Below are 27,056 nucleotides of genomic sequence, written 5' to 3' on the forward strand. Positions count from 1 at the left end.
CCTTCTCAAAAACCTAAACCAACACTCCTGCCTGTGGCCAACAGGCAGATTCACTTGCATTTGGCCAAGGAGCTGTAAAGTGACAGGCTCTACAGTAAGTCCAAGGCTGGGTGAAGAAAGTTCACTGTTCACCACTAACTGTATACACTGTGTGGGAGCAGGGAGAAGGTCCTGGGGATATAAAGGAGCATCATTACCAGGCAGAGACAAACCCCCATTCTTACAATTCAGGGTAGTTCATAGCTTCACACAACATTTATCAAATTTCTCTCTAATGAACAAAAGGTTAATAGAAATAGTTTTAATAAACTAAAGTTAAAACACGGAAATTATAGGTTATTAAATAATGAAGAGGAAACTACTTTGTAATTATAAACTCACATAGGAGTTAAACAAAGACAAACAAAAACATGAACAAATCGTGGTATTGTACCTTCTGAAGACATGCGTTTAGGCATAGTAGAGACAGGAGCTGGAGAACCATGAGCAGAGGGGTGAGACGGGGGTCTGGATGGCCGCGAGGGGGGCCTGGAGGGCGGCCGTGTAGGGGTGGCTGCCCGAGGTGGAAGAGAGTTGGGACCTGACTGGTAGCGAGAAGGTGGGCGAGAGGAAGGAGATGGGCAAGGCGATGGCCAGGGAACACCTGACAGAACAAATGATATGAAGGAAAGTATAAAAACTAAAGAAAAAAATGAGGGGAAAAAAGTAAACAGAAAAAAAAGTAAAATGACAAAAATGATTTCTTGTACATTTTAACCCTTTGAGGACAGTCATTTGATTTGTTGTAAGTTTTAGCATAACTTAACTGACAAAAATTCACATGTAACTTTAACCTCCTTAAAATTAAATCTGTTTAAATGAATACACGTTCCCAAAGGGTTAATTAGGATCTACACATACTACTGAAGAAGACAGTTAAGACTTTGCCTATTAATCCTGCTTCTGTAACTGTTTCTTGGTAATCAATTGTTAAAAGGAGTATAACATATACTAGATAATTTCACACAATAAATCATAAAACTTAGGAATAAGATTATTTACTATATTAGTTTTAGCTTTTGAAACATCAGCTACTATATCCCATTAAAAATGCTGGTTTCTTATAACCATCTGTGACTTTCATCTAGTTTATACTTGAATTTAAGGCTGAGTTTGAAATTTCATTAAGCAAGTCCATTTAAGTGGAAATAAAACATTACTTCTATTTTCTAGTCACAGGAGTGACAGGTTAATGTTCACTGCCTTTTCAAAAAACATCAATTTAATCTTTTCAAATTAGAAAAAAGAAGAGTGACCTTCTAAATAATTTATGCAGTTAAACATTCATCTAAGAGACTGCTTAATAAACAATGCAACTACAGAGCAGTCATCACCAAATAAACTGACACTGATGGATATGCACATGTCAAAATACAGCTAACATGTAACATGACAGGTTACTTACCTTATTCTTCTTAGGAAAGAGTCCAGGTCTCCTCTCCATAGGGTTCCACACACTTGAGTATCATATATTTCCCAGCCCCTTTCAGGTTTTTTTACTTTGAAAATTCTGTTCATGAACAACTAAAATTCTTTACTCAGTGAGCAAAGAAATTTCACCCCCAATACAAAGTATAGAAAATACTCAAGAGTGTTCATTTGGAGAGGAATTCTGGAGAAAGACCCAATGAAAACAAATGAAATTGGAAACTTAGTGTTCTCTATTTTTCTAACTTTCCAAATTTAAATATCTAAAATTGAATGCCTGCTCTTCCCTCTAAGTTAGTAATATACTATCGGTATTATCAACGACTGTATTTCCATATAGTCTGTGGTACTGCTGTCCAGTATCTCCGACTTGTATGAGAGACCCATGGCCTGTAAGCTATATGTAACTTAGATTGTGAGGTAGAATAGAAAAAACATCTTCCTACTAAAAATGCAAGTTTCTTTTTTTCACTTAGCTGAACTACAATATCCATGCTTACACTAAGAGTTGTTTCTTTGTTTAAGCTCATTTTTTTTTATTTACCATCTTCGCATGACTCTCCGTCATGTCTTGTACTGCAAGTTACCTCAAATTCTTTCTTGAAGTAAGCAGAATATAAACAAACAGTTCAGGAAAATGAGTCTATATTAACCACTGAGTGTTTCACATAGATTATGATTTTCCAGGTAAACTACGTCTAAATAATTTTATCATCCAGTGTTTTTAAAATTGAGAACTAGGGGGACGGTATAGCTCAAGTGGTAGGGCGCATGCTTAGCATGCATGAGGTCCTGGGTTCAATCCCCAGTACATCCTTGAAGAATAAGTAAATAAGTAAACCTAATTACCTCCCCCAACCAAAAAAAACAAAACAAAACAAAAAAGTAAAATTGAGAACTGACCCAAAGTTTCCAATTTCTTTATATGTGAGGTGGTTTTTTTTTTTTTGCCAAGTGAATGTCTTTGGTTAAATTTAGCACTTTACCTTAATAAATGAGTATTTCATCTTGCTAAAATATTGTATATGCCAATAACTTACACCGATTTTACTAGTTTGATATCCACAAAGGCAAATTTAAATAATTTAAGTGAAAACTACTCCAGAGAAATCATTAGAAGTATGCATGTTCTTATCAATTATGGAAAATTATAAATATTAGGAAACTATATATCTGATTGATGACACTGACAAATTTGGTCAAAATACTTGCCTCCATTAACTACTCTTTGGTCAGAACCAGAATTCGGGTTGAAATCTGAAGTGTGAGAGGTGGATCTTGACGGCATGGAGCCTGATCCTGGCTGGCCCATACGCGGTGAATTCTGTCGCCCACTTCCCCAGGATATGACTTCTCTATTTCTTTGTCCAGGAGGAATATATTTATTTTCCCTGAAAATGAGAGATCCTCTAAATCACTTTATCCTAATAGGTACCAGGCCAATGAAACATCTAAAAGTAATTTAGGCAGAAGGGAATGCTTGTTATTAAAAGGTTAAACACTTAAATCAAACTGCCTGACTCCCAGACACCCTTATTCTTCCTCCTTACCCAAAGCTCTAGCCTCTGGCCTTTCTTTTCCCTCAGATTCTCCTCTTAGTAACATTTAACCGATGTGTATTCATTCTCATCCTACATGGCCTCCTTGCAGCTGATTCTATCATTCGTCTTCTTGAAACTTTCTTCTTCCTTGGCTTTCTCTGCTTTTTCTCTGTGATCTCTTCTCTCTGTTGCTGTTTAGTTTTTCATGGATTCAACATCAGTCCCCCAAATCCACACTGCCAGTTCCCACAGTCTCAACATCTCTTACCGAACACTTTAATTCAAATCATGAATCTAAGCTGTGAATGCCTTGAAAACAGAATGTGTATCTTACTCCACCAGTACACAGCAGGTGTTTCTCAACACATATTTATGAATAAATGCATGAAAGACTCGTGAGCCCTTCAAATGCAATAAATTGCACAAATGGACTCACTGTATCTCCCTTCAAACTTGCTCCATGTTTTCTATCTCCATTACCAGTACAACCACCAAACTGCTTGGTTATCAAATAAACTTCAGGGTCACTCCAGGTTTTTCTAATCTTTCCATCACCAGCCCTACCTCAATGTCCCAGAGTTGGTTCACACCATCCCTTACCTACCGAGCTTCATTAACAAATCAGTTCTTCTCACCAGCTGCTACCACTGCACCCTCAACACACACACTGTATTCCAGACATATAAAACAACTAGGTTTCTCCTGGACTGGCCAGGCTCCTTCTCCCATCTTTCACCATGTAAGGATTTCCTCTCTTTTACGTCTCTTTGAGTGGCAGACCTGCTATTGTATCATAAAGTGTCACCTCCTTTTTAGGCTTTCTCTGACCCCACAAGGTTACACAAGATTCCTCCACACTCATATGCTCCTAGTACTCTGAACACCCCTCTAAGCTAGTGAATCATATTGAACCGTAATGATGTTATATGCATCACCCCCACCTGTTCATTATTCTTTAACAAGCTCTTCCAGACCTTGGCATGCTTATCACTGTATAACCAACACTTGGCTCCACAGAGGTGACACTCAAAAAAGATTACTATAATCTTTTCTCTAACAGAATCTTAAACCAACTCCATTTGCATTCTCTATCTAAGCTAAGTTAAAGGAAGATGAAATATAATAATAATAATACACCTTCTCACACAGACCTTGAGTTGTGTATCCAAAACACTGCATCATGATTTCCTTTAAATACCTAGTGTTTATGCTGTGGCCCTCACGTTCACTGGAATTTCTCTGAACTGCTGTGTATTTTTCTTCTTCGCTCCTATCATCATTTTCCAGGGCCACCCGGGCTTTATACTGGGCACTTGATTCAATTTCTTCTGCTAACTGGTTTGCCCTTGCTTCCCGTTTTAAAAATTCTTCTGAGTTATCCCTTTCTAAGGGCACCCTGAAACATGAGGAAAACAAAAAAGTAAAATGAGTATTTTTAAGACACAGTTTATATATCTGCCACAATCAACTATTAAGAGAGTTTAGAGTTTAAAATGCTGATAAAATTGTAAGAGAGTTATAGTCATCTATTTATTTTTAAATCAAAATTTGATTTTTTGGTTACTTTTTCCCCAGAGAAACAGAACATTTCCAAAACTGGTAAAATTGACTATTCCCCCATTACCTCTACACTTGCCAATTTAGAGTTTTTAACAGTGAAAAAACAAAACAATATTTATTTAGAGGAAAAAAATTATGTATAAGTAAACTACATTTAACCCCTATTTTAATGGGAATTTATCAGCTGAGCTAGTAACAGGATAATTCTTTCATGTAAATGTTTATCTTAAAATCCAACAGAAACATTTATTCAACATCATAATTTAAGCTGATGAAAATAAAAGACAAATGCAGTAAAATAAAAGCAAACTTTTAAAACTTACGTATATGAAGATAAACTGCTATCGTATGTAGACACAACACCATAATTTTCTTCATTATATCGAAACATATCATTGGGATCCCATCCATTAGACTGGAAGAAAATGAAGCTTATTTTTCAAAATGACACAGTATTCTTTAATTCAGTTACAAATGATTTACATTAACAATATCTATCAAACTATTCAAGCAAAATCTAGCAAAATCGAAAATAAGAAAAAATTTTCTTTAAAAATGTCTTAAGGAAAAACTTTTCTTCTACATATCAGCCCCTACAAGTTGGTAAATAACTACAGATGAACTCTGAACAATTCAGGGGGTAGGGTGTTGGGGGCACAATTCCCCGTGCAGTTGAAAATCTGCAGATTCAACCAACTTCGGACAGTGCAGTACTACAGTACTATTTACTACTGCAAAAAACTGCGTAAGTGGACCTGCGTGGTTCAAACCCATGCTGTTCAAGGGTCAACTTTATACAAAACAATTATCTGAAATGTTATTAGTAAAAGTTTAGAACACTTTAGTTACTTCATAAACGATGTGCCTTCAGGTCAGGGTTCTCTCCTTTCTCTACTCCCTAACAGAGACCCTTCTGTAAGGTATTTACATGAAATCTTCTTGAAGGTCTGATGGGCAGAAAAGGGTAAAACACAGCGCATAACCATTCACAGCTCAGAAGAGAGGGCACAGCAACACCTGAGGAATGCTGACGGCAAGTTCAACACTAAAGCTCGCCTCCAAGGTCACCCAGCAGCCCTGGCTCCTTCTGTGCTACTCCAGATAAAACTGTAATGTAATTCCACCACTAAATCAACTCCTAGGCCTGACATGTGTGGGCAGGAAACTGGTTACCTACGGAGGCTGTAAAATTACTTTTAGCATATGCTCCATGTAAAAATTTAAATCATTCAGAAAGACATCCAGCAAAAAGCAGTCTTCCAATCCCAGTGTGCAGAGACTTACTATTAACAATTTACTATTACTATTAACTACTACCACTGTTAACAACTTCTTGGGCATAATTCCAGACATTCTCTATGTGTATGTAAGAACATGATCAGTATGATCAGCTCTCTTTTTTGAAAACTCAAATAGGATTTTCTTGTTCTGCAACTTGCTTTTTCTTTTAATAAGCCTTAGCTATCTTCTCATATCAGACTTCTTTTCAGTGGAAATACAGTACTTTAACTGAATGGAGGTGCAATAAATCTATTCAACTTGTGCCCTACTGATGAATAGTTAGGATGTTTCCAATTTTTCACTATTAGAAAAAAAATGCTGTGAAAAATATCTTCATACATAATTATTTGAATGTCTTATGGATATAACAGCGAAAATAAATTCTCAAGAGGTAGAACTGCTGGATCAAAGTATACGTGTGTTTTAAATTTTGATAAACATTGCCAGAATGCTTTCCAGAAAGTATCTACCAATTTATTCACTTCACTATCAATTTAAAAAAAAAAAAAAAAGAATGCCTGCTTCTCCATATCCTCCGCATAAGTGATATGCTGCACAGACCTGAAAACCTTCGCATTAAGTTATATACAATTCTCTAAAAGTTTGAAAATTATTAATGTTTTGCCAATGTATTTCCAGTTTTACAACTGGACAATGACTTAGACATCAAACACAGACTTGCTATAAGGACTTTTCTAATATTCAATGAAAGTTTCTTCATCCAATTCAAATTTTGCTACCTAAACACTCGTTTTTGGCAAGAGATTTTGCTTTTGTATCTCCTCATTTAGAAACAGGACTGAGATAATTCTAATGATAGAATCATTATCAAGTATTTGATTTACAGATGATATGTTATGGGAAAAGTAAAAATAACATATGCCAAGAGGCTTTTGGAAATAGCATATTTTTGTGGAGAATTTCCTAATTTTAAGGCCAAGAAATTTACTTACTGCTCTACTTCTAATGTAACCTAACTAAGTATCTTAATAACGAGTACTTCTTAGATAAGAAGCCTAAAAGTCACACTTTGACCTCACCTCTAGGTAAAGTCAACAAACAATTAAGACACCAATTTCCTTAGGCTGCCTTATTCTGCAGAGCATTCAAAGCACAACATGCCATCATTTCTAGTTTCACATGATTTCCAATTAAAAATTTTAAGCTGCTTATTATGACTTATTTTAAAAACATAGAAATAATTCATAAGCCCCCTAAGAAATACTTTTCTATATATATTGCCAGGGTTTGTGGGTGAGTGTGTAGGTGGGGAGTCTCTATTTACACAATAAAACTGCTGCATTAGATATATTCACAACAACATAAAGTAAAACCAAGTAATAGGATGTCATATTCTATCACATGACCGTAGTCTGATACTAATTGAAAATGTTTTGCTTACGACATCATTTTCCAAAGCCTCCAGTTCCTCATTGGTAGTGAGTTCACCTGCATCCCACGGCTCCAGGTCCTTCTCTTTGTGTTCACCATTCACTTTAGCACTGATAGCAGAGTCAGTGAAAGCATCTGCAAAGCATGGTTTTGGTTGAAAGATTACACAACCAGACATCGGGCTACACGAATACACACATGAATTATCAACAAAGATGTATGCTAAAAGTAATTAGGAAAAGAGAATTTCTGACACAGAAAGAACAGCATTTATTAATAGTATGCCTTCAGATGTGTAACACTTCTAATACTATAACCTTCAAAAATCTTAATTCAGTAAATGGTATCATAGATGATTACTGGTGAAGGTATGTTTTTCCTATATAATCTTAAGCCATATGAAATGTTAGAATGTAGTCACATAAGGCATTAAATTACATTAGAGATACTTTGTGTTTCGGAATTGGTCCAGAAAATTTCTATTAATCCACCTAAAACAAGATCTCTTTTGTTTAACAGACCTACTAATAAGACATACCCTCAGGGTGCCTACAGCCAAACATATACAGACTTTTCAACTTTCTAAAATTCATGTCTATATGCAGGGGATCAGTATCCTAATATACTCTTGTTATTTTAGCAACTGAAGCCATTCTAAGTGACCCGTCCCCTCACAGAACCTGTATTTCCCTATAGCCACCCTGTCACAAAGTCCAGGCCCTATGGAGTTACTTGCCCCCAGAAGGTCCAGGTGGCAAGCCTACTTGGACTTCCCGTCAACACCTTCTCCCTTAATGAATCTTCTCTTCCTCTGCTAACGTTACTGAGGACCACTAGCTTGTGAGAGCAACATGGCCCCAGTGTGTTCAGCTGATAGGAACTATCTCACAGCTTCTGTCCAGCAAAGGAAATTTTTCTCCAGCTGGAAATTAGAACCTAGGTAAATAAAGGTCTGCTTGCAATGACAGTGTTAGGAAACGCTCTGGAGATACAGGTTTGCAATACCTAATTATCAGCTTAAGATACTGGCTTGCATTAGATGCTGGCCCCATAATGTACTCCCTAGCACAGTGCTAGGGAGTAGTACTTCTGCTGATCTGGCTCTGCTAGCCAGTACTGGCTTCCAGCCACTACGCCCTCAACCCTACTGCAAGCTACCACCAAGGAGGAGGAAGAAAAGAATCAACAGCCGTGTCTCCCTCAAGTGACAATTCCAGAGAGATTTTTTATTTGGTACTGCTTCTATAACTGTCATTGGCTCCCTAAGGGGCAAGGTGATGGCACAATAAGAAACTTTAGCCAGCAAATTTAGGCACGGCACTATAAGCCCAGTTAGCTCTTACCTCCTCGCATCCCAAACGAGGGGTAGACGGGTTGTGTTCATGCACACTAGGAAATAAAAACATAATTGCACCTGTGGGCTTAGCTGCCAGCTCTACCAGGCAGCACGGCTCCCACTGCTAGCAATCGTAAGAGCCAACAGCGTGCCTACCGAGGGGGATTCCTCAGAGCAGCAGGCCTCAGCAAGGACTGGGATGAGCATTCACTGGAAGATGACTGTATTTTGGAAAAGCTCCTAAGAGGTTCTAACAGACTAATGTTATCTTTACAATGTCATCTTCAGCTGTAAGCCATTGAAGGCCCAAAAGACTTGGCTTTACATGACACTCACTTGAGTCAAGTCCTACTCTGTATCACCTTAAAGTTACACAAATTCTTGGTAAAAACTAATTTTGCCATGTGTATTTTCAAGAACATGAAATGCTCTAAGAAAAACATCAAATAATAACTTACATTAAGTCGCTGAAATCCCCTACTTTAATTATCAGAAAATTAGAGAAGAAAACAAGACTACAGGAAAATTTCAAACCAGTCACGTTATCGTCTACAAAAAGCAGGATTATTAATTTACTTTTAAGATCCTGTTAACTTTAATCACACTAGTTTTTAAAAAGCATATATTTAAGTGAATAAAGCATTTACTTAGATGGAAACCCAGTATTAAAGATAATACTCTCTTTATTCAAGAAATGAAAATCCAGAACAGTTAAGAGATTTATTTTTTATAGAACTACAAAACGGACTTATCACTGCAGGGTATGGTATTGCGTATGTCCAAGTATTTAGGAAAAACTAGGGACTGAACCAAGCTGTCCTCAAACTGAAAGATTGAAATATACAATAAAAATTGCTTAAATGTACTTTTATTGTTATTATTTTAAACAAAATCAAAAAGGATTCCTGAACAGGAGCAAATGTAGAAAAGCAAGCAACTAAAACTTCACAATTTAGTTTGTATTAAGAGACAATTATCAAGTAATCTATTTTTTCTCAGTGCTAGATTTTTACCTTATATCTTCTATTTACAATACCAACTTTATATATGAATTAACTGTCCACATGTTGTTATTTAGCATTATGGTTTCCTTTCAGAACAGAAACAAGGGAAGGGAAAACACAAAAGTGTGTTCCTATTAATAAGGAATGATATTTCCCGATATAAAAATTTCCCCCAAAGAAAAGTCCCTTTTTAAAGATAAGTAAATAGTTTAGGGAAAGATATGCATAAGATGTGCAGAAGTGGAGAGACAGCAAAATGAGGCTACACTGTCAGGATGTCAGGGAAAAGCACGGTCATAAATACAGTATTTCAGGTCAACATTGTATCTTTAGCTAGAGGGAGGCTGTATCCAGTTATTCCATCCTACAGCATTACCAATATCTACTACTATAAATTCTGAACGTTCTTTTATTAACAGCCATGTTTGGGTTTTTGAAAAAAGTTAGTATTAAATAGTACAATGTTATAGCCAGGATTTCTGCAAAATTCAGAAAATCAACTGGCTATAATTTAATTGCAACTGTGGGAATTTGCATGCAGATTTTTCCAATGCCATAAAGTCAGAGGCCATTAATTTTCCATTGTCCTCTATGGTAAGCAACAAAAGTACTGTAAAAGCAAGATGCAAGAATACAAACTGACTGTTAGAAAAATATTACCTGTTTCTGAAGGAACTACAGGTATAAAAAAAAAAGAAAAACAATAAAAATGATCAGATAAGATAAAAAAGATAATGAAGATGTCCTTCATGCTCTGCCTTATAACATCCAATTTAGGGAAAAGAGGGTACAGGGGAAAAGGTTTAAGAGTATCCTCTGCCTCCAAATCTTCCCTTCCCATTCAGAGCAGAAACCTAATTGTTTTGGGACAGTGGTGCCACCTGGTGGTGATCGGAAGGAAATGTCAACAATTAGCAGCCTCTCTTGGATATCCTCTCAGCCCCCACACCCAGCAAACAGGATATGTGCTCTGCTCCTTTTCCTTTTTCTCTCTCAAGTCAGTTATGACTCTAGTTGTCAACTCAAAGTTGTCCAATAATTTTTTAAATGTCCAGAATAGTGTTAGAAAAAGTAATATGCTATGACATGCTGTAAGTTAATAAATTTAAATTTAAATTAAAACTATAAAAATGACATGAAACTAGATGAAATTTAAAAATCATTATCAGACTTAACATCAGAAGCCCTCAAATGTGCTTTCAGAAGTCTTCATCACCAAAATCATCAGCTACCCATTCCATCTCAATTAAATCTGCTTTTTCTCAAACACTGAAATTCTAGATAAAAAACTTTTTTCAACGATATTGTTCTATTTTGATCAATATTAATACTATGACAATTCTCAATGACTTTTAAAAGAATACTTCTCATCATGTGCCATGAGTTTTATGTGAAGCAATCTGTACATGACAGAGCATCAGTTACAGTGGGTATCAATCTAACAACTAGAAACCATTTTTCATTCAGTTTTAGCACTGAGTACCTACAATGTGTTGGTCACTGAGGTTGGATGAGCTGCAGATTCATATTTGACTAAGAAAATCCTTATCTTTTTCTGCAGAAGCTCCCAGATGTGGGAGAATAATTTCAGAGGCGAAGCAAATCAAATGTGAAAAGTGCTAAAATATAATTAAGAACAAAGTTCTGAAGAACAAAAGGTTGTGGCTTTAAACGTGACAGCTAACCTAGGCCTTCAAAAATACAAGCAGGAGTTAAGTAGAGGGAAATAAAGGGGTTCTAACGTAGACTTGAGCAGCATTAAAAATAATATTTTTCTGAATTGTACACAAGTCCATAGGATTCTCCAGTGAAATGGAATTTGGGGAGATTACCTTTTTACTTTACATTCTTCAGTTCTATGTGCATTTTTACACTATAAACATATACTAAATCATGTATTTTATTATACAGATAATATTAAGGAACATGGTATTAAAGAATAACATAAAGAAACAGTGTTTGAGCCTACATGACTACCAGTCTAAAGCAAACAGATATAGTAAGGGATTAATTTATTTGAAAAACAGGGTAACTACAAATCAAAAGCATACAACGGAGTCACAAAAATTAAAAAGAAATCAAGCTCATACAGAAGAAAATTATCAAACCAGAAAAATACCATATGATATCACATGTGGAATCTAGAAAATAAGACAAACTTATCTAGAAACAGACACAAAAAACAAATTTATGGTTACAGGGTTGGGGGTAAGGGGGTGAGAAGGGATAAATTGGGAGTTCAAGATTTACAGATAGTAATATATATGAAATAGATAACAAGTTTATACTGTATCGCACAGGGAACTATATGCAATATCCTGTAGTAATTTACGGTGAAAAAGAATATGAAAATGAATATATGTATGTTTATGTATGACTTAAGTATTGTGCTGTACACCAGAAACTGACACATTATAAACTGACTATACTTCAATAAAAACATATATAAAATAAGAGGGAAAAAAAGGGTAACATAAAGAAACAAGTTGCAGATAATGAACACAGTAAGGGCCCAGGGTGTGCAGAATGGAACAGTAAAAGAAACAGGACAAGTGGAGACACTGTCCTCAGAAAGGAGAGAGAAAAAAGAGAAGAATGCAGGGGAATGGGGGGCGGGCACAGGGAGCCTCCAGATTAGGGATTCTTAACTTTTTTTTCTTTCTATGGATCCTTTTTGCATTTTGGGGGAGCCTACGGATTTAAATGCATGAAATACATAGGAAATCAAGAGATCAATTATAATGAAATGCAGTTATCAAAATCTAAAAAACCCAATCTGTGCCATAGTAATATATATGCTTTATTACTGATGCATTAAACAGTAAGATCCAATAACTAAGCTTAGAGGTAATGAGCATATGCAATATTTTAAGATATCCACATCTGTACAAGTGATAAGAAAGTAACTGAATTCTATTGATGCTGAAGTCACAGATATGGCTAACACCAGTGGCTTTTTGCATGCATTAGTAATGCAAAGAAATGCTAAATTTCAGTAAAAGATTAATAAAAATAAAGATATAATATTTTTTCCCGTCCAAGTTCATCAATGCCCTGAACCCTTTCCCCATGAACCATTTGGGAATCCTTGCATCCAGGTTAAGGACTCTGGCTGTATGCTGTAAAAAGCAGGAAGAAAGAACACTCTGCTATGGATAAAAGCAATGAGATAGATGGGAGTTAATGGACTGGACGGTATGGTTATTAGGGTTGCAGAAAACAGGTTAAAAGACTGCAGAGCTCTCCTGAAGTTCCAGCAAGAGCTAGAAATCTTACATTCCTAACACCACAATGGTATTCTCCCCAGCCACACCCAGAAGTCTAGCTAAAGGAGAAGAGAGAGGAGTTTAAAAGTGGAAGACTAGGGAAGGGTCAGAGAGCCCTGTGAGGGGCAAGAAAAAAGGAAACAGAAGAGTAACGGTTAAGGTGGCTGTGATTAGAGCAGATCTTGGAGGGCATTTTGGAAGCAGTTACAAGCAATGACAAAGTCACGACAGCAGGCTGCTAAAATAAGGTGGAAATGAGTGGTAGTGAAGTAACCGAGCTTAGGAGGCTAAATTTCCAAAGCAATAGTGTTCTATTCCAAATGATCAACTTGAAAATAATTTTTTGCAAAATCTACGATTTACAAACTAACATTTGAAGGTATAGCCACCAACTATAGGAATACTTAAATGCATTCCAAGGCTATATACCCCTCTGTTCGAAATACCAAGAAGTTAGTTATAGTACAAAATAAACCAGACAGTAGCTCATACCTAATAAAAAATGCAGGAATGGATAATGTCCATCTTGAATGACCACAACTATTTTCTAATTGTAATTCTGGGCCTATTAAGCAGAACTATTTAATATTTACAACGTTGGACGTGGTTTATTTGATACACCATATGATTACAGTTATGCAACCACAAAATTCAAGTTTCTGAGGTGAGACCCATAAAAGTCAGTCCCAAAGTTTTTTCTTCAACCAAAAGCTTTTTAGGAGAGAATGAATCAGGAAGAACTAGTGCAAAATATTTTTAAAAAAATGGTTATCCTGACTTCACACACGATAGGGCCAGGACAGGAAATCAGGCTCTGTCTCTGCAGCACCTGTACCCGTCAAACAAGCAACAGAGCCTCCCCTGCTTATAATCTCTTCTTGTCCCGGAAGCTAAAATTCTCGACCAAACATCTGCACAAAAGCCATGTGGCAAAACCATGACTTTCTAGTGATGGAGTTAGCATAAAAGAGCACACACTGGTGAGTAAAGCCATGCGACACCTAACAACAACATTCTGCAGGATAGGACGGACCAACACAACAAAATTAAGAACTTACGCCAATAAGCTGCACCCCAAATTTTTATAGAAAGTTTTGAATAATTTAAAAAATAATTTCTTACCTTAATAGAAAAGAAAGTCATTTTCCAAACACAGAACTACCTAATCATATCTTTGCCTCTAGGGCACTTGAAGGAAAATGAGTTTTGTGACCCGTAAGTAGAAAGAGGGTTGTTGCTTTCACCCTGGTTAGCACAAAAATAAAACAACTCAATCTCTAAGGTATGGTATCTTTTAATCCTATGATTTCAAACTGAATAGAAGTAAAGTTGATTTCATACTATTCTTCACTAATGAATATATAATGCGTGTAGATATAAATTCAAATATGTGTGCATTTCCAACATACAAAGCAGCTAAGGCAAATTATTGTAAAAGATTTTCAAAATAGCCTGCGTGCATGCTTTAATACTTCACTCCCTTAGCCATGCTTCTGACTTCTCATTTGGGCCTTGTGTTAACACTTGGGATTTTGTTATTTTTCAAAAGGGTAGTATTAAAATGCCTGAGAGAAGCAACCTTTTGTCAGAAAAATATACTCTGGATATGTCTATGTAGGAAAGCTACCTCTAGATTGGTTAGGTATAACTGCTTTCTTGAGTTTCCTGGAAATGAGTAGTAATTACTAGTTGTTTGTGGCAATATGGCTATGTAAGAAAAAACAAAACAAAACAAAAAAGCACTACTTTTTTTCCTGGCTTGGGTATGGTGTGTATAAAAATATTTAAAAATTTTTAAAGTATCAATTGAAAGAATAAATATGTTGAGTACCTACTATCCATAAGGCATTATGCTGGACACCATGGGGAGTACACATTCCTAGCTCTTATAAACAGATTTCTAAACTCCAGAAAATTATAATGCGTTGAGAGAGACAAAACACACTGACAAAAAGATAACACACTGCTTTTTAAAGCTGAGTGTTCAGTATAGTGTTTAGAGAGACGTAAGACAACTGATTCTTCAACTGTGCTCCACGGAACTCAATTTCCTAAGGGTGCCTTGGCAGACAGAGGGAAAACTGAATAAGTAAGGTTCTGGGATACCTGCCTGCCCACCCTGCTGTAAAGTGGGATTCACTGGGAGCAGGGGGAACAAACTACTCTGTGCTGAAAATAAAATATAGCAAAGTTTGGTAGCCACTGTTATAGGCAATAAAAATAGACCACAGTGAGTAGGGAAGGTTAGTGAAGACTCTAAAGAGAAAAGATTTCAGTGTGGTCTTGAAAAAGTATCTAAAATTCTAGTTAGGGGGTGAGGGTAAAGTTCAAGTGGTAGAGCTCATGCTTAGCATGCATGAGGTCCTGGCCAGTACCTCCTCTAGAAATAAATAAACCTAATCCTCCCGCCCCAAACAAAAACTAACTCTAAAATTCTAGTTAGGAAGGGAGGTATTTAAGGTGGAGAGTAAATCCAACAATAAGATAATCAAGCTCAAAGATGGAGTTAGAACATCTAGCATGCAGAAAATGCCACTTTGGGTCAAGAAGTGAATTAATACTGGAGAATAATGAGAAATGAGGGTGAAAAAGAGAAGTTCCACTGGGAAGGGACCTAAATGCCAAGGTATGGCATCCCAGCTTTATTCTGTAAGCAACAATGGCCACTGTAGACTTCTGAACAACGGATGAGATAATATAGTAAAAGCAATGCTTAAGAATTTCTTTGTGCTAATGTCCAAGATTGACTGAAGTAACAGAATCAGGAAGAAAAGTTAATTCGGAGATTACAGTAATGTTTGGATAAAACTATCAATGAGAAGAGAGAGGAAATTAAGACTGTGGATATGACATTACTAAGGAAAAGTTGACAGAGCAAGATAAAAGGAAGAGAATACTTTCTTCCCAACTTGAAGCCAAAGAATCCTTGCATCTTTATTAGCTAAAGAAAAAGAATAGATGAAAATATGTGAAATCTTTTTTTTGGAAGTGCACTAATGAGCTAAAAGAATAAATCCAGCTAAGCTTAGCCTCTAAGCCTCAACCAATAATAAATATTTTATATGTCCAGTTTTGCAGTAGAATAAATGACTGTTCTACTTTTATCAATTCTTCAAAGGAGGGTAAGTTTTTATCTCTAGAAGTTGTTTCATAAAATGTTGTTACATTGAAACTACAAAGAAAGACAATAAAAATCTGACCCCCAAAATAATAAGTACCAAAGTTGTTCTGATTCTTAAAGAGAAGGAATTCTATCAAGTAAACATGCACAAACAGCACTGGCCATCAGTGGAAAATTAAATCAGCAACAGATGGCAGAGAAGATACACTCAAGTGTGTTCTCATTTCGAGGGGCTCAAAGTTTAGTACACCTATTCTAATAGGAGTCAAAAGAAAGATTTATATTACTTGGATAAAAAGACTGTAAAACAATATTGCTCCAACCTGAAAATGAAATTGAGAAAAAATTCCATTTACAACAGCATCCAAAAGAATAACAGACTTAGGAATAAAGCTACCAAAAGAAGTGTAAACTTCATATGCTGAAAACTACAAAATTTTTTTTGTAAAAACTAAAGAATGTCTAAATAAACAGAAAGACAATACCATGCTGTGGACTAGAATATTTAACACTGTGAAGATGTTAGTACTCAAATTGATCTACAGATTCAATGCAATCCCTATCAAAGTCTCAGCTGTCATTTCACAGAAACTGACAAGACAAAGTTCACCATGGAAATGCAAGGGACTCAGACTAGCCAAAACAATCTTGAAAGGAATTAACTAAGGAATTAATTAAGAACTAACACTTCCCAAATTTAAAACTTACTACAAAGATACAGTAAATCAAGACAGTATAACACTGGCATAAAGATAGACATATAGATCCATGGAATAGAACTGAGAGTCCAGAAATAAACCTTTACATTTATGGTCAATTGATTTTCAACAAAGTGCAAAGATAATTCAACGAAAAAATAACAGCCTTTTCAACATTGTGCTTGGACAAACCACATTTAAAAAAATTAAGTTTGGACATCTCTTCCTCACACTTGTACAAAAATTAACTCAAAATGGATCATATACCTAAATACGAGCTAAAACTACAAAAATCTTAAAAGAAATCAGAGGACTAAATCTTCATGAATATTGCATTAGGCAACTTTCTTAGATATGACACAAAAAGCACAAACAATAAAAAATAAAATACAGATAAATGGGGCTTCATCCAAATTAAAAACTTCTCTGCTTTCAAGAACACCATCAAAAAAGTGAAAGAAGGAGGAGGGTACAGCTCAGTGGTAGAGCACATGCCTAGCATGCAGAAGGTCCTAAGTTCAGTCCCCAGTGCCCCCTCTAAAAATAAATAAATAAACCTAATTACCTCCCCCTCCCCCCCAAAGTGAAAAGACACCCCCAAAATGGAAGAAAATACTTGCAAACTCTAAGTCTGATGAGGGATGCACTGGTATCCAGAACACATAAAAAATTCTTACAACTCAGAAATAAAAAGACAAATAACCCAATTTAAAATATGGGCAAAGGATCTGAACAGACATTTCTCCAAGATATACAGATCTCCAATAAGCACATGAAAAGATACACAACATCATTAATCACTAGGGAAATGTAAGTCAAAACAATGAGATGCTACTTCACATCCACCCACTAGGATGCCTATAATCAAAAAGAGAAAAATAACAAGTGCTGGTGAAGATATGAAAAAACTGGAACTATCATACACTGCTGGTGGGGCTGCAAAACGATACGGCCACTTTGCAAAACAGCCCAGCAGTTCCCTCAAAAGGTTAAATATAGTTACCATATGACCCAGCAGTTTGATTCCTAGTTACACGTCCAACAGAACTGAAAACATAATGTCCACACAAAAATCTGCACATGAATGTTCAAACAGCATCATTCATAATAATAAAAAGGGAAACAATCCAAATGTTAAATGGGCTGTCAACTGATAAATGGATAAATAAAATGCAATATATCCATAAAATGGAGTATTACTTGGTAATGAAAGGGAAACAAGTACTGATAGATGCTACAACACACTATAAATACTAAGTATAACAAACCTATCTACACTGGTTATATTAATATACAAATGTCCAGAATAGGCAAATCTATAGAGACAGAAAGATTAGTAATTGCCCAGCACCGGGGAAGTTGAAAGCAAGTGGGGAATGACAGCTAAAGGATGTGAGGCTTCTTTTTGGATGGTGAAAATGTTCTAAAATTGACTGCAGTGACAGATGCAGAGTTCCATGAATATAGTTTGGAAAAAAAAAACTGTACAATTTAAACTGATGACTTGTATGTGAATTAGATCTCAATAAAGCTGGTTTTAAAAAAATAATCCAGTACTGCTCTCGACATTTCAGGTGATCAGGACTAGGTGACAGTGGTCCCAAATAAAAAAAAAATTTTATCTTATTGAAAATCAGTTCAAAAGCCGGAGGTACTTCAGGACTTAAAACCTTTTAGTGTTACAATGCTATCATGTGGCACAGCAGTGACTAAAAATGTCAGCACTACAACAGACAAGATCTTTACTTCTCTGCAAAAACTTTGTGGCTTACGAGGGCAAAAGAGGTATTTTCTGGGAAAGTTGATATTAGCCAGGATCCCATATTGTCTTGCCCTGATTTTATACGAGGTATGCAAATCAAGAGATTGACATCCATAAGCAGCATCATCTGGTTTTCAGAATTTGGGGTCTGATGCCTATCACAGCTTCTGGTGGTTCAAAACGATACAAATATGAGTAGGAAAAAATTCAAAGTGGGAAACACAAATTCACTTCTGTCTAATTTTAGTTGAATTGGGACTCATTTGGATGACTTTCAAATAACAATGGTCACAATACAGGTGACTATTTCTGTCACACATACTGCTGTGTATCCAAATCAACAAATGCACATTTGACTGATAATATCTCAAAACAGTGATCATAAGGCTACATAATCATCTGTTTTCTATTAACCTGAAGTAAAGCTACCTAAATAATGTCTTTTACACACTGCCTTGTTTAAAGCTAGTAATAATATACAGGCATTCTTAGAGACAGTGCTTATTGGTCGCAGAAACTAAATCACATTGATAACTTATAGATTTAATCCTTTCTTCTCCTTTTAAATGACACCAAAATGGTAAAATTAGAAAAACTTCAAGGCTACAAAGCCTAGAAAAACTACACAAATCAAATTTTATCATGGATGTAAATAACTTTTAGGAGCTGACATTTAAGTCTTATGAAACGAGATTGCATTGCTTTAGAGTTACCTTAGAAAGATTCAAAGAGGATGTCATCCATTTAAACAACACACTTTTTACAAAGCCTACACAATTTCAAAAAGCAGCATTTAGAAAAGAAAAGGGGGGGAAGAAAAGGGGGGGGTGTCTTCCTGATAGCTACATGCAACTATGAGGAAAATGCCATTATTCTCTGTTCTCTAACAAAAAAATAAAAAAATAAATAACATAGCCTAGAGGAATAGTTTCTCTCTGACTGTGATCTTCATAAAAAGTTTCTGAGTCCTGTAACTGAAAGTAAATTTACCATTCAAGGAAGAAATGACAGAGCCATAGTAAGAGAACTGAGATGGAGACTACTGGAACAGCTAAGTAGGCAAGAGAGTTCAAGGATGTCAGCTTCAAAGGCGCAACTGCAGTAGAGGGAAATTTATCTAAAGGAACACAGTGAGCTACCTGAAAAAGCTCCTTCCTAAGTAACAAACAGTTCCAAGGAAAAGGACAGTATATCATGTTAAGAGTCTTAAGTTTCAGTCCAAACATCACTCCTTGTGTTAAAAATAAATAAATTAAAAATTAAAAAACAGACTCAATGGCTTTCTACTTAGAATCAAACCACTGAAATCATTTTCTTTTCTTCTTTTCTGAGATCTGACCTAGGTACCCTTTTGACCAAAGTCTGTAAAAAATCAGCTGATGCAGAAAAGAAAATCTCAAAGTTCTGTCCTTGTTAAAAATACATTTTGCAATTTAATTTGTGCTTCTATCCCTCTGATGGAGCTCAGTGGAAAAGCCTAGAATATGACTAAAAACCAGGACACCTCAGTGGATGCACCATTCAGAAAGTGCACAGGATACAGGGCTTCCATAATCAACAACCATACAAATGTTTCTGATGCTACAATATTTGATCAAGAGTCTGAATAAAGTACTTGGAGCCAGTAGCTCTATTTAGGCAGCACCAATGTGCACCAAGAATGCATTGATAATGAAGGAACCTCATATTCGTCCAATACAAAATGATTTATTTTATAGTACTATGATAAAATGAGATTAAAATGTCCCTGAGACAAAAATACATCCTACTGAAATATTAAAAAGCAGTTCTTGTTCTTATTTTCCCTATAATAAACTCTGTTTGTGAGTTAAAACTTTAGGCAAAATATTTTTAAGACAAAATATTTCGTCTTAGTTTTACTAAGCCCATTACATAACATAAAAGGCACTGTAATTAGCAATTTAATATTTGAAAAGTAATTTTTTAAAAATTTTTAATAGACTTTATTTTTTTAGAGCAGTTTCAGGTTTACAGTAGAATTGAGTAGAAAATACAGTTTGCACACAGCCCTCCCCACCCACATGTATACTCCCCTACCCTCAACATCCCTCATCAGTGTGGTGTCTTTGGTACAATCGATGAATCAACACGGGCACATTATCATCAACAAAATTCCATACTTTACACTAGGGTTCACTCTTGATGTACATTCTACGGGCTTTGACAAATGCATAATGACATGTAGCCACCACTATAGTACCATACAGAATAATTTCATGGCCCTAAAAATCCCTTGCGTTCCATCTATTCACCCCTCCCTCCCTCCCTCTCCCCAAACCCCTGGAAACCACAATCTTTTTATTGTTTCTGTAGCTGTACCTTTTCCAGAATGTCATTTGGTTGGAATCGTACAGTTCGCACCCTTTTTAGACTGGCTTCTTTCATTTAGTAATGCATCTTTTAAGCTTCTTCCATGTCTTTCACGGCTTGATAGCTCTTTTTTTTTTTTCACTGCACATATATTTTTAAATTTACATATATGTACTGTTCATTGTTTCTAAGAACGTTTAGAGCTTTAGTTTTTTAAACTTACATAGTTATCAAAGAAATAAAGCCAACTACAAAATCAAAATTCAAAAAGATACACACACCTTGCTAATAACAGCAACATTATTTATAATTGCCAAGATATGGAAGCATCCTAAGTGCACATCAACAGGTGAATAGATAATGAAGATGCAGCATATATATGTGTAATGGAATACAACTCACTCATAAGAAAGAAGGATACTTTGGCATTTGCGGCCCCTCATTCACTTTTTCACTTCAAAAATCAGAATTTTATAACTGGCATAAACGTTTCCATTACATCAAAAACAACAAAATAAATACCTAGAAATAAACTTAACCAAGGAGGTTACCTATACTCCGAAAACCGAAATGACACAAAGAAATGGAATGATTTCTTGTGCTCTTGGACTGGAAGAATCAACACTATCAAAATGGCCACACTACGCAAAGCAACCACAGATCCAATGCAACCCCCATCAAAATACTCATGACATTCCTCACAGAACTAGAACAAACAATTCCAAAATTTGTAAGGAACCACAAAAGACCCCGAACAGCCAAAGCAATCTTGTAGGTCTTTTTTTTACCCCTTTCTTCTTTTTGTTCTCTTTTCTTATGGTTTGATGACTAGAGAAGGTCCTCTAACATTTACTGTAAAGCTGGTTTGGTGGTGCTGAAATCTTTTAGCTTTTGTTTATCTGTGAAACTTTTGATTTCACCATCAAGTCTGAACGAGAGCCCTGCTGGATACAGTATCCTTGGTTGTAAGTCTTCCCCTTTCATCTCTTTAAATATATCGTGCCACTCCCTTCTGGCCTGTAGTTTCTGCTGAAAAATCAGCTGATAACCTGATGGGAGTTTCCTTGTATGTTATTTGTTGTTTTTTTCTTGCTGATTTTAGTATTTTCTCCTTATCCTTAATTTTTGTCAATTTGATGACTATGTACCTTGGTGTGTTCCTCTTTGGGTTGATCCTGTGTAGTACTCTTTGCGCTTCCCAGACTCGGGTGACTGTTTCCTTCCCAAGTTGGGGAACTTTTCAGTGATTATCTCTCCAAAAATTTTCTCAGGTCCTTTCTCTCTCTTCTCTTTCTGGGACCCCTATAATGCAAATATTAGTGAGCTTCATGTTGTCCCAGAGTCCTCTTAAACTATCCTCATTCCTTTTTATTCTTTTTCTGTCTTCTGTTCTGCCATAGTGATTTCTACCAATCTGTCTTGTAGCTCACTGATCCATTCTTCTGCCTCGTTTAGTCTATTCTTGGTTCCTTCTAGTGTGTTACTCGTTTCAGTGATTTTATTCGTCAACTCTGTTTGAGTATTCTTTATACTTTCTAACTCTTTGCTAAAGACTTCGCTTTGTGTATCTATATTCCTCTTGAGTTCTCTGAACATCTTCACCATCACTACTTTAAATTCTTTCTCAGATAAATCACCTACCTCCTCATCATTTATTTCCACTTCTGGGATTTTCTTGTGCCTTGACCTGGGAGATATTCCTTTGCTGTCTCATATCATCTATCTTTCTGTGTTTGTAGATTCCTTCCACAGGCTTTGGGATTGTTGTTTTCTTATTTCTAGTATCTGCCCCTGGTGGATGAGGCTGGACTAGAGGCTTATGCAGGATTCCTGGCAGGAGGAGCCGATGACTGTCCACTGCTGGATGAAGCTTGGTCCTGGACCTCTAGTGGGTAGGTTTTTGTGGCTTAGGAAGTCTGCTGATGGGTGTGGCTGTGTTCCCACCCTGTATGTTGTTTGGCCTGAGGTTTCCCTACAGACTATTGGGTGGGGCTAGGTCTTGGTGCTAATGATCCAATCAAGATGTCAGCCCCCAGGAAAGCTCACGTAGATGAACACTCCCAGAATGTCCGCCACCAGCTTTTATGTCCCCTGGGTGAGCCACAGCCATCCCCCACATCCCCAGAAGACCTTCCAAACCCAGCAGGTAGGCCTGGGCCAGGTTTCTATGGAATCACTGCCTCTGCACTTGGACCTGGCACACAGTTTCCATGTACACTTTCCAAGCAAATGGAGTCTCTGTTTCCCCTAGTCCCGTGGGGCTCCTGGCACCAAGCCCCACTGGCCTTCAAAACCAGATGTCCTGGGGTCTCCTCCTCTTCCCAATCCCAGAACCTGAGGTGAGGAGCCTGATGTGGAGCTTAGAGCTCTCACTCACTCCTGTGGGAGGTCCTCTGCAACTTAAAAAATCTTCAGCTTGTGGGTTGCCCACCCAAGGGGTATGGGGCCCAGTTATGTCACAATCACACTTCTCCTACTGTCCTGCTGTGTTTCCCTCTTTGTTTCCAGTTGCAGAAGATCTTTTCTGCTAGGTTCCAGTCTTTTTTTCGATGACTGCTTAGCATTCAGTTGTGGTTTTGTTGTAGTCACGAGGAGAAGCGAGTTCATGGTCCTACCACTCTGCCATCTTGACTGGAAATCTCGAAAAGCAATTTGCTTAAAACCGAAATTAGCTAAATTTAAATTTGAGCTGAGAACTGTTCAGAAATTTTATCACTTAAAATGCTACTGTATTTGGCTTTAAAAATGAACCAAGTATTAGGGAAAAAATTTTAAACCCACAAACCAGATTCCTTTGAAAGATCCGAAAGATCAACAGTCAAGACACTACAGAATCAAATACATACCAAATTAATGTAACACAGAAGAACAAGAGAAAAATGAAAGCCCATTTTGTGAGGCTTGCTGTATTTAAAAAAACAAAGGTTTTAAATGCCACAGAATGTTAGATTTCTAATTCCCACATTACCCCCAAACCCCAAGAGATCAGAAGAAATTCTAACAAAGAAGCCAACAGAAAAATATATTTTTGGAGTGGTATCTGGAGGTGAACATTCTGTTTTAAGTTTCTCCATTAGGCTCCTGCTCAGAACTCCATTTTGAGGGGTGAGGAGGAACCTTTAGTCTGTGCCATGCAAAAAAATGAAATGGTCTAACTTTGTTCAAACAATTTTTAATAAAAGGTACTGTTTTCATTTCAAAAATTAAAGAAAGAGAGAAAGGAAAATGGAAGGAAAGTGATTTTGTAGAAAATTTAGGGCAAAAAACAGAAAATAAAAAAATATATCTAGAAATGTTCAGGAATCAAAAAACTGTACTTCCAATACTGTTAGCCAAAACAAGAGTCTTTTTACAACAATTAACTCTTAAACCTATAGCAAAAGTCTTTGGAAATAGGTTAAGAAAAAGTTACTAAATGAAATTAAGTCCAATTCGTACGGCTATACAAACACCATTCTGTTTCCTTGGCAGACATATAAAACATTTTACAGATTCAGATTGTTCCTTTCTAATATAAATTAGAAGAATAACTGTTCAAGTGGACACGCTCACTTAAAATTGTTTACCAGGACTGATCTGAGCAAAAAAGCAATCAATTTCTACTTACAGTCAGATGGACTAGAAATTAAGATAGAGACAATTTATGCACATTCCTTCACTGCCCTGGCTTTGTTACTAGGTTTAATATATTTGCTATTCGTAAGACTCCACTGAGACTATGCAGTGCAAGAGAGAAAATAAACTAAAACCAGACAATAACTGCGTATACTAGCATTACACAATACTACCAAATAAACTGTCTTCCTGAAAATGTCCTAGACTCATGTGAATTATCTACTAGGGAGTTAAAAAATACTATCTTTTTAATTTAAACCACCCACTAAGAGAGCGTTAAGTTGTCTTCTGAGCCCCTCATTATCACCAGGTAGTATTAATTTTACTTTTACCATTCAGCAAGTTAATTGAGGAAAAATCACATTCCACTACTCTGAAACTTCATTTCTTTGATTACTAGTGAGGTCGACTATCTTTCCATAGGTACACTGGCATTTGTAAAACTTCTTTTATTCTAGTTTTCCCAGTTTGTAGCATGTGTTGTAAAATTTACGGTACTTTTGTACACATCTAAGTTTTTAATGTTTTTATAATCAAATATTTCAATCTTTTAACTTTATATAAATTTTTGCTTTGGTGATCATGCTTATAAACTTCTCCATCTCAAAATGATATAAATTTATAGATTTGCTCTAGAATTTCTACACCTCTTTCTCTTTAACCTTAATTTAAGGTTTTGTTTTGGTGATAGGTGTGGAGTAGGAATCTAATTTCCCCAGAATGTTGTTCCAACACCATTTACTGAATCATGCATCTTTACTCCAGGTTTAAAGTGTTACCCTTATCATATATTAGTAAAATACCCATATGAATTTCATCTGTTTTGGGTTCTCTATTCCTTGCCACTATGACAACTACATTTTAATTTTAATGCATTTTGATGTTTGGTAGAGCAAGTCCTTTGTGACTCGTAGGAAAAAATTTCCAAAATTCTTCTCTTAATATATATTATCTCATCAACTTGATGATGATTTTGTCAATTTCTATACAAACAGATACTATCCTTAGTGATTACTCTGAGAAGAACAGACAACTTTGCAGTGCTACATATTTGCATTCAGAGTATGGCATATTTCTCCACTTGCTCAAATCTACTTTTATGCCTTCAAGTGTTTTATAGCCTTCAGCTTATCCACATATACTATGCTTATTTCTTCACACTTTAAATTCTGTTTCTATTGTGAATATGTTTTTCTTTTATATCGTCTTTCAGTTTAACAGCTGACTAATGCTGCTAAATGAACAGAAATCAATAGTTTTCATATACAGCTTGATCAGGTAATCTTACTCTTATTGGTACTAAACAGTATTTTAATTTTTTTCGTCTCAATAAAATTCTACTTTGTGCTAGAGTTTTGTTTTGTTTTTTTAATTTTCTTTTAAATGAAGAGTTATACACGTGAAGAACAGAGAACTTCTAAATGCTCTAAAAACAAAATTTTAATAAGTGAAAGGAAACCATATTTTAGTAAATATGCAATACTCCCCTACTACTTACCTGAAACAACTCTGTTCAGCTTTTCCTTTTTTTAAATCTCAATAATCTCTGGGACACCTCCATATTGGCTTCAGTAAATGCTGATTGATCTCCATTTACTACTTGGCCACGGCATGGACATACCCTTCTCTAACTAGCCCACAGCAAAGCTAAGGAAGTAACCTTTCCAATGGCAGAATTTTAACAAAAGATTGTTAGAACATGGACTTAGAGAAGTTATTCCCAAAAGCCCAGAGGCCCAAGCCAACCCCCTTACAGGGCTTTCCTGCCCAGCTTCCTGGACAGCTCCCAGCCACAAGACCACATGCCTATCCAACACCCCATTTGCCTACCTGCCACAGGGCCTATCCACTCTCCTGCTCAAAAGGCAAGCTGTCAATCCCAATCACTTGTCCAGCTTTAGAGCTGCCTGTCTACAGCTTCAGCACTTCCTGCCCATCTACAGAGCCTACTGCACATCTAGTTCCAAGAACATGCCTACTCAGCTGCAAGGCTGTGGCCTGCCTGCCATACTAAAGCACCACCCATGAATGACTCTGGAGCACATTCAGACTTCTCAGAATCCAAGGCTTCTAGGGCCTTATCCTGCTCTGGGATTTGCCTCTTCCTTAGATGACTGACATGGAATTTGTAATACGCCCTTCAAAAAAGACTCCTCTCTTATTATTCACAGGACCTTGCCCTATCAGACCAGGACAGCCACATGAGAACAAAACAGTGCAACACAATAAAATAATCCGTATGATTTTATTTCTCACTGCTCTGTAATCATGCATTCAAACTCCAACATCCTCCAACTACTACCATCTATACAATTCTTCATCTCTCTGAACTCCATTTGGAATTCAATGCCACCAATTTCAACATTCCATTTTTCTTGAATTCTTTCATATGCCGTGCTATCTCCAACTCTGAAAATGCCTAGGGCAGAGCTTCTTAGCATGGAGTATGTAAACCCCCTAGTAAACTGTAACAATTAAATATAAGTCTCTGTGTGTGTGTTTTCTAGGGTGAAGGCATACAGCATCACTAAGTTCTCAAAAAGGACCCAAAACATACTAAGTCTTGAATTCCTCTGTACTGTCTATAGCAGTAAGCACAGCAATGAACACATTCGAGAGCTCCATTAAGTATTTTTTTGGCTGGCTGTATACATAAGACCACTTACACTTTTCTTGTTCTTT

At 36.3% G+C, this 27,056-nt stretch overlaps 1 protein-coding gene across 11 annotated transcripts in view; it reads right to left on the bottom strand.

Annotated features, from left to right (window-relative positions):
* Positions 1–27,056, bottom strand: part of ATXN2 (ataxin 2) — a 99,549-nt gene that overhangs the window by 38,836 nt on the left and 33,657 nt on the right. For 10 of the 11 annotated variants that reach the window (XM_074356502.1, XM_074356500.1, XM_074356501.1 and 7 more), the window contains 5 exons: positions 7,252–7,376; positions 4,892–4,983; positions 4,207–4,404; positions 2,680–2,858; positions 434–643 (listed from right to left, as the gene is read on the bottom strand). In XM_074356502.1, coding sequence (XP_074212603.1) covers positions 434–643; positions 2,680–2,858; positions 4,207–4,404; positions 4,892–4,983; positions 7,252–7,376 — 804 coding nt within the window. The remainder of the gene's footprint in view (positions 1–433; positions 644–2,679; positions 2,859–4,206; positions 4,405–4,891; positions 4,984–7,251; positions 7,377–27,056) is intronic. The other variant, XM_074356504.1, reaches the window with a different exon arrangement.

The sequence above is a fragment of the Camelus bactrianus genome, chromosome 32 (genome assembly GCF_048773025.1).
Source record: "Camelus bactrianus isolate YW-2024 breed Bactrian camel chromosome 32, ASM4877302v1, whole genome shotgun sequence".
In the NCBI taxonomy this organism is placed as follows: Eukaryota; Metazoa; Chordata; class Mammalia; order Artiodactyla; family Camelidae; genus Camelus; species Camelus bactrianus.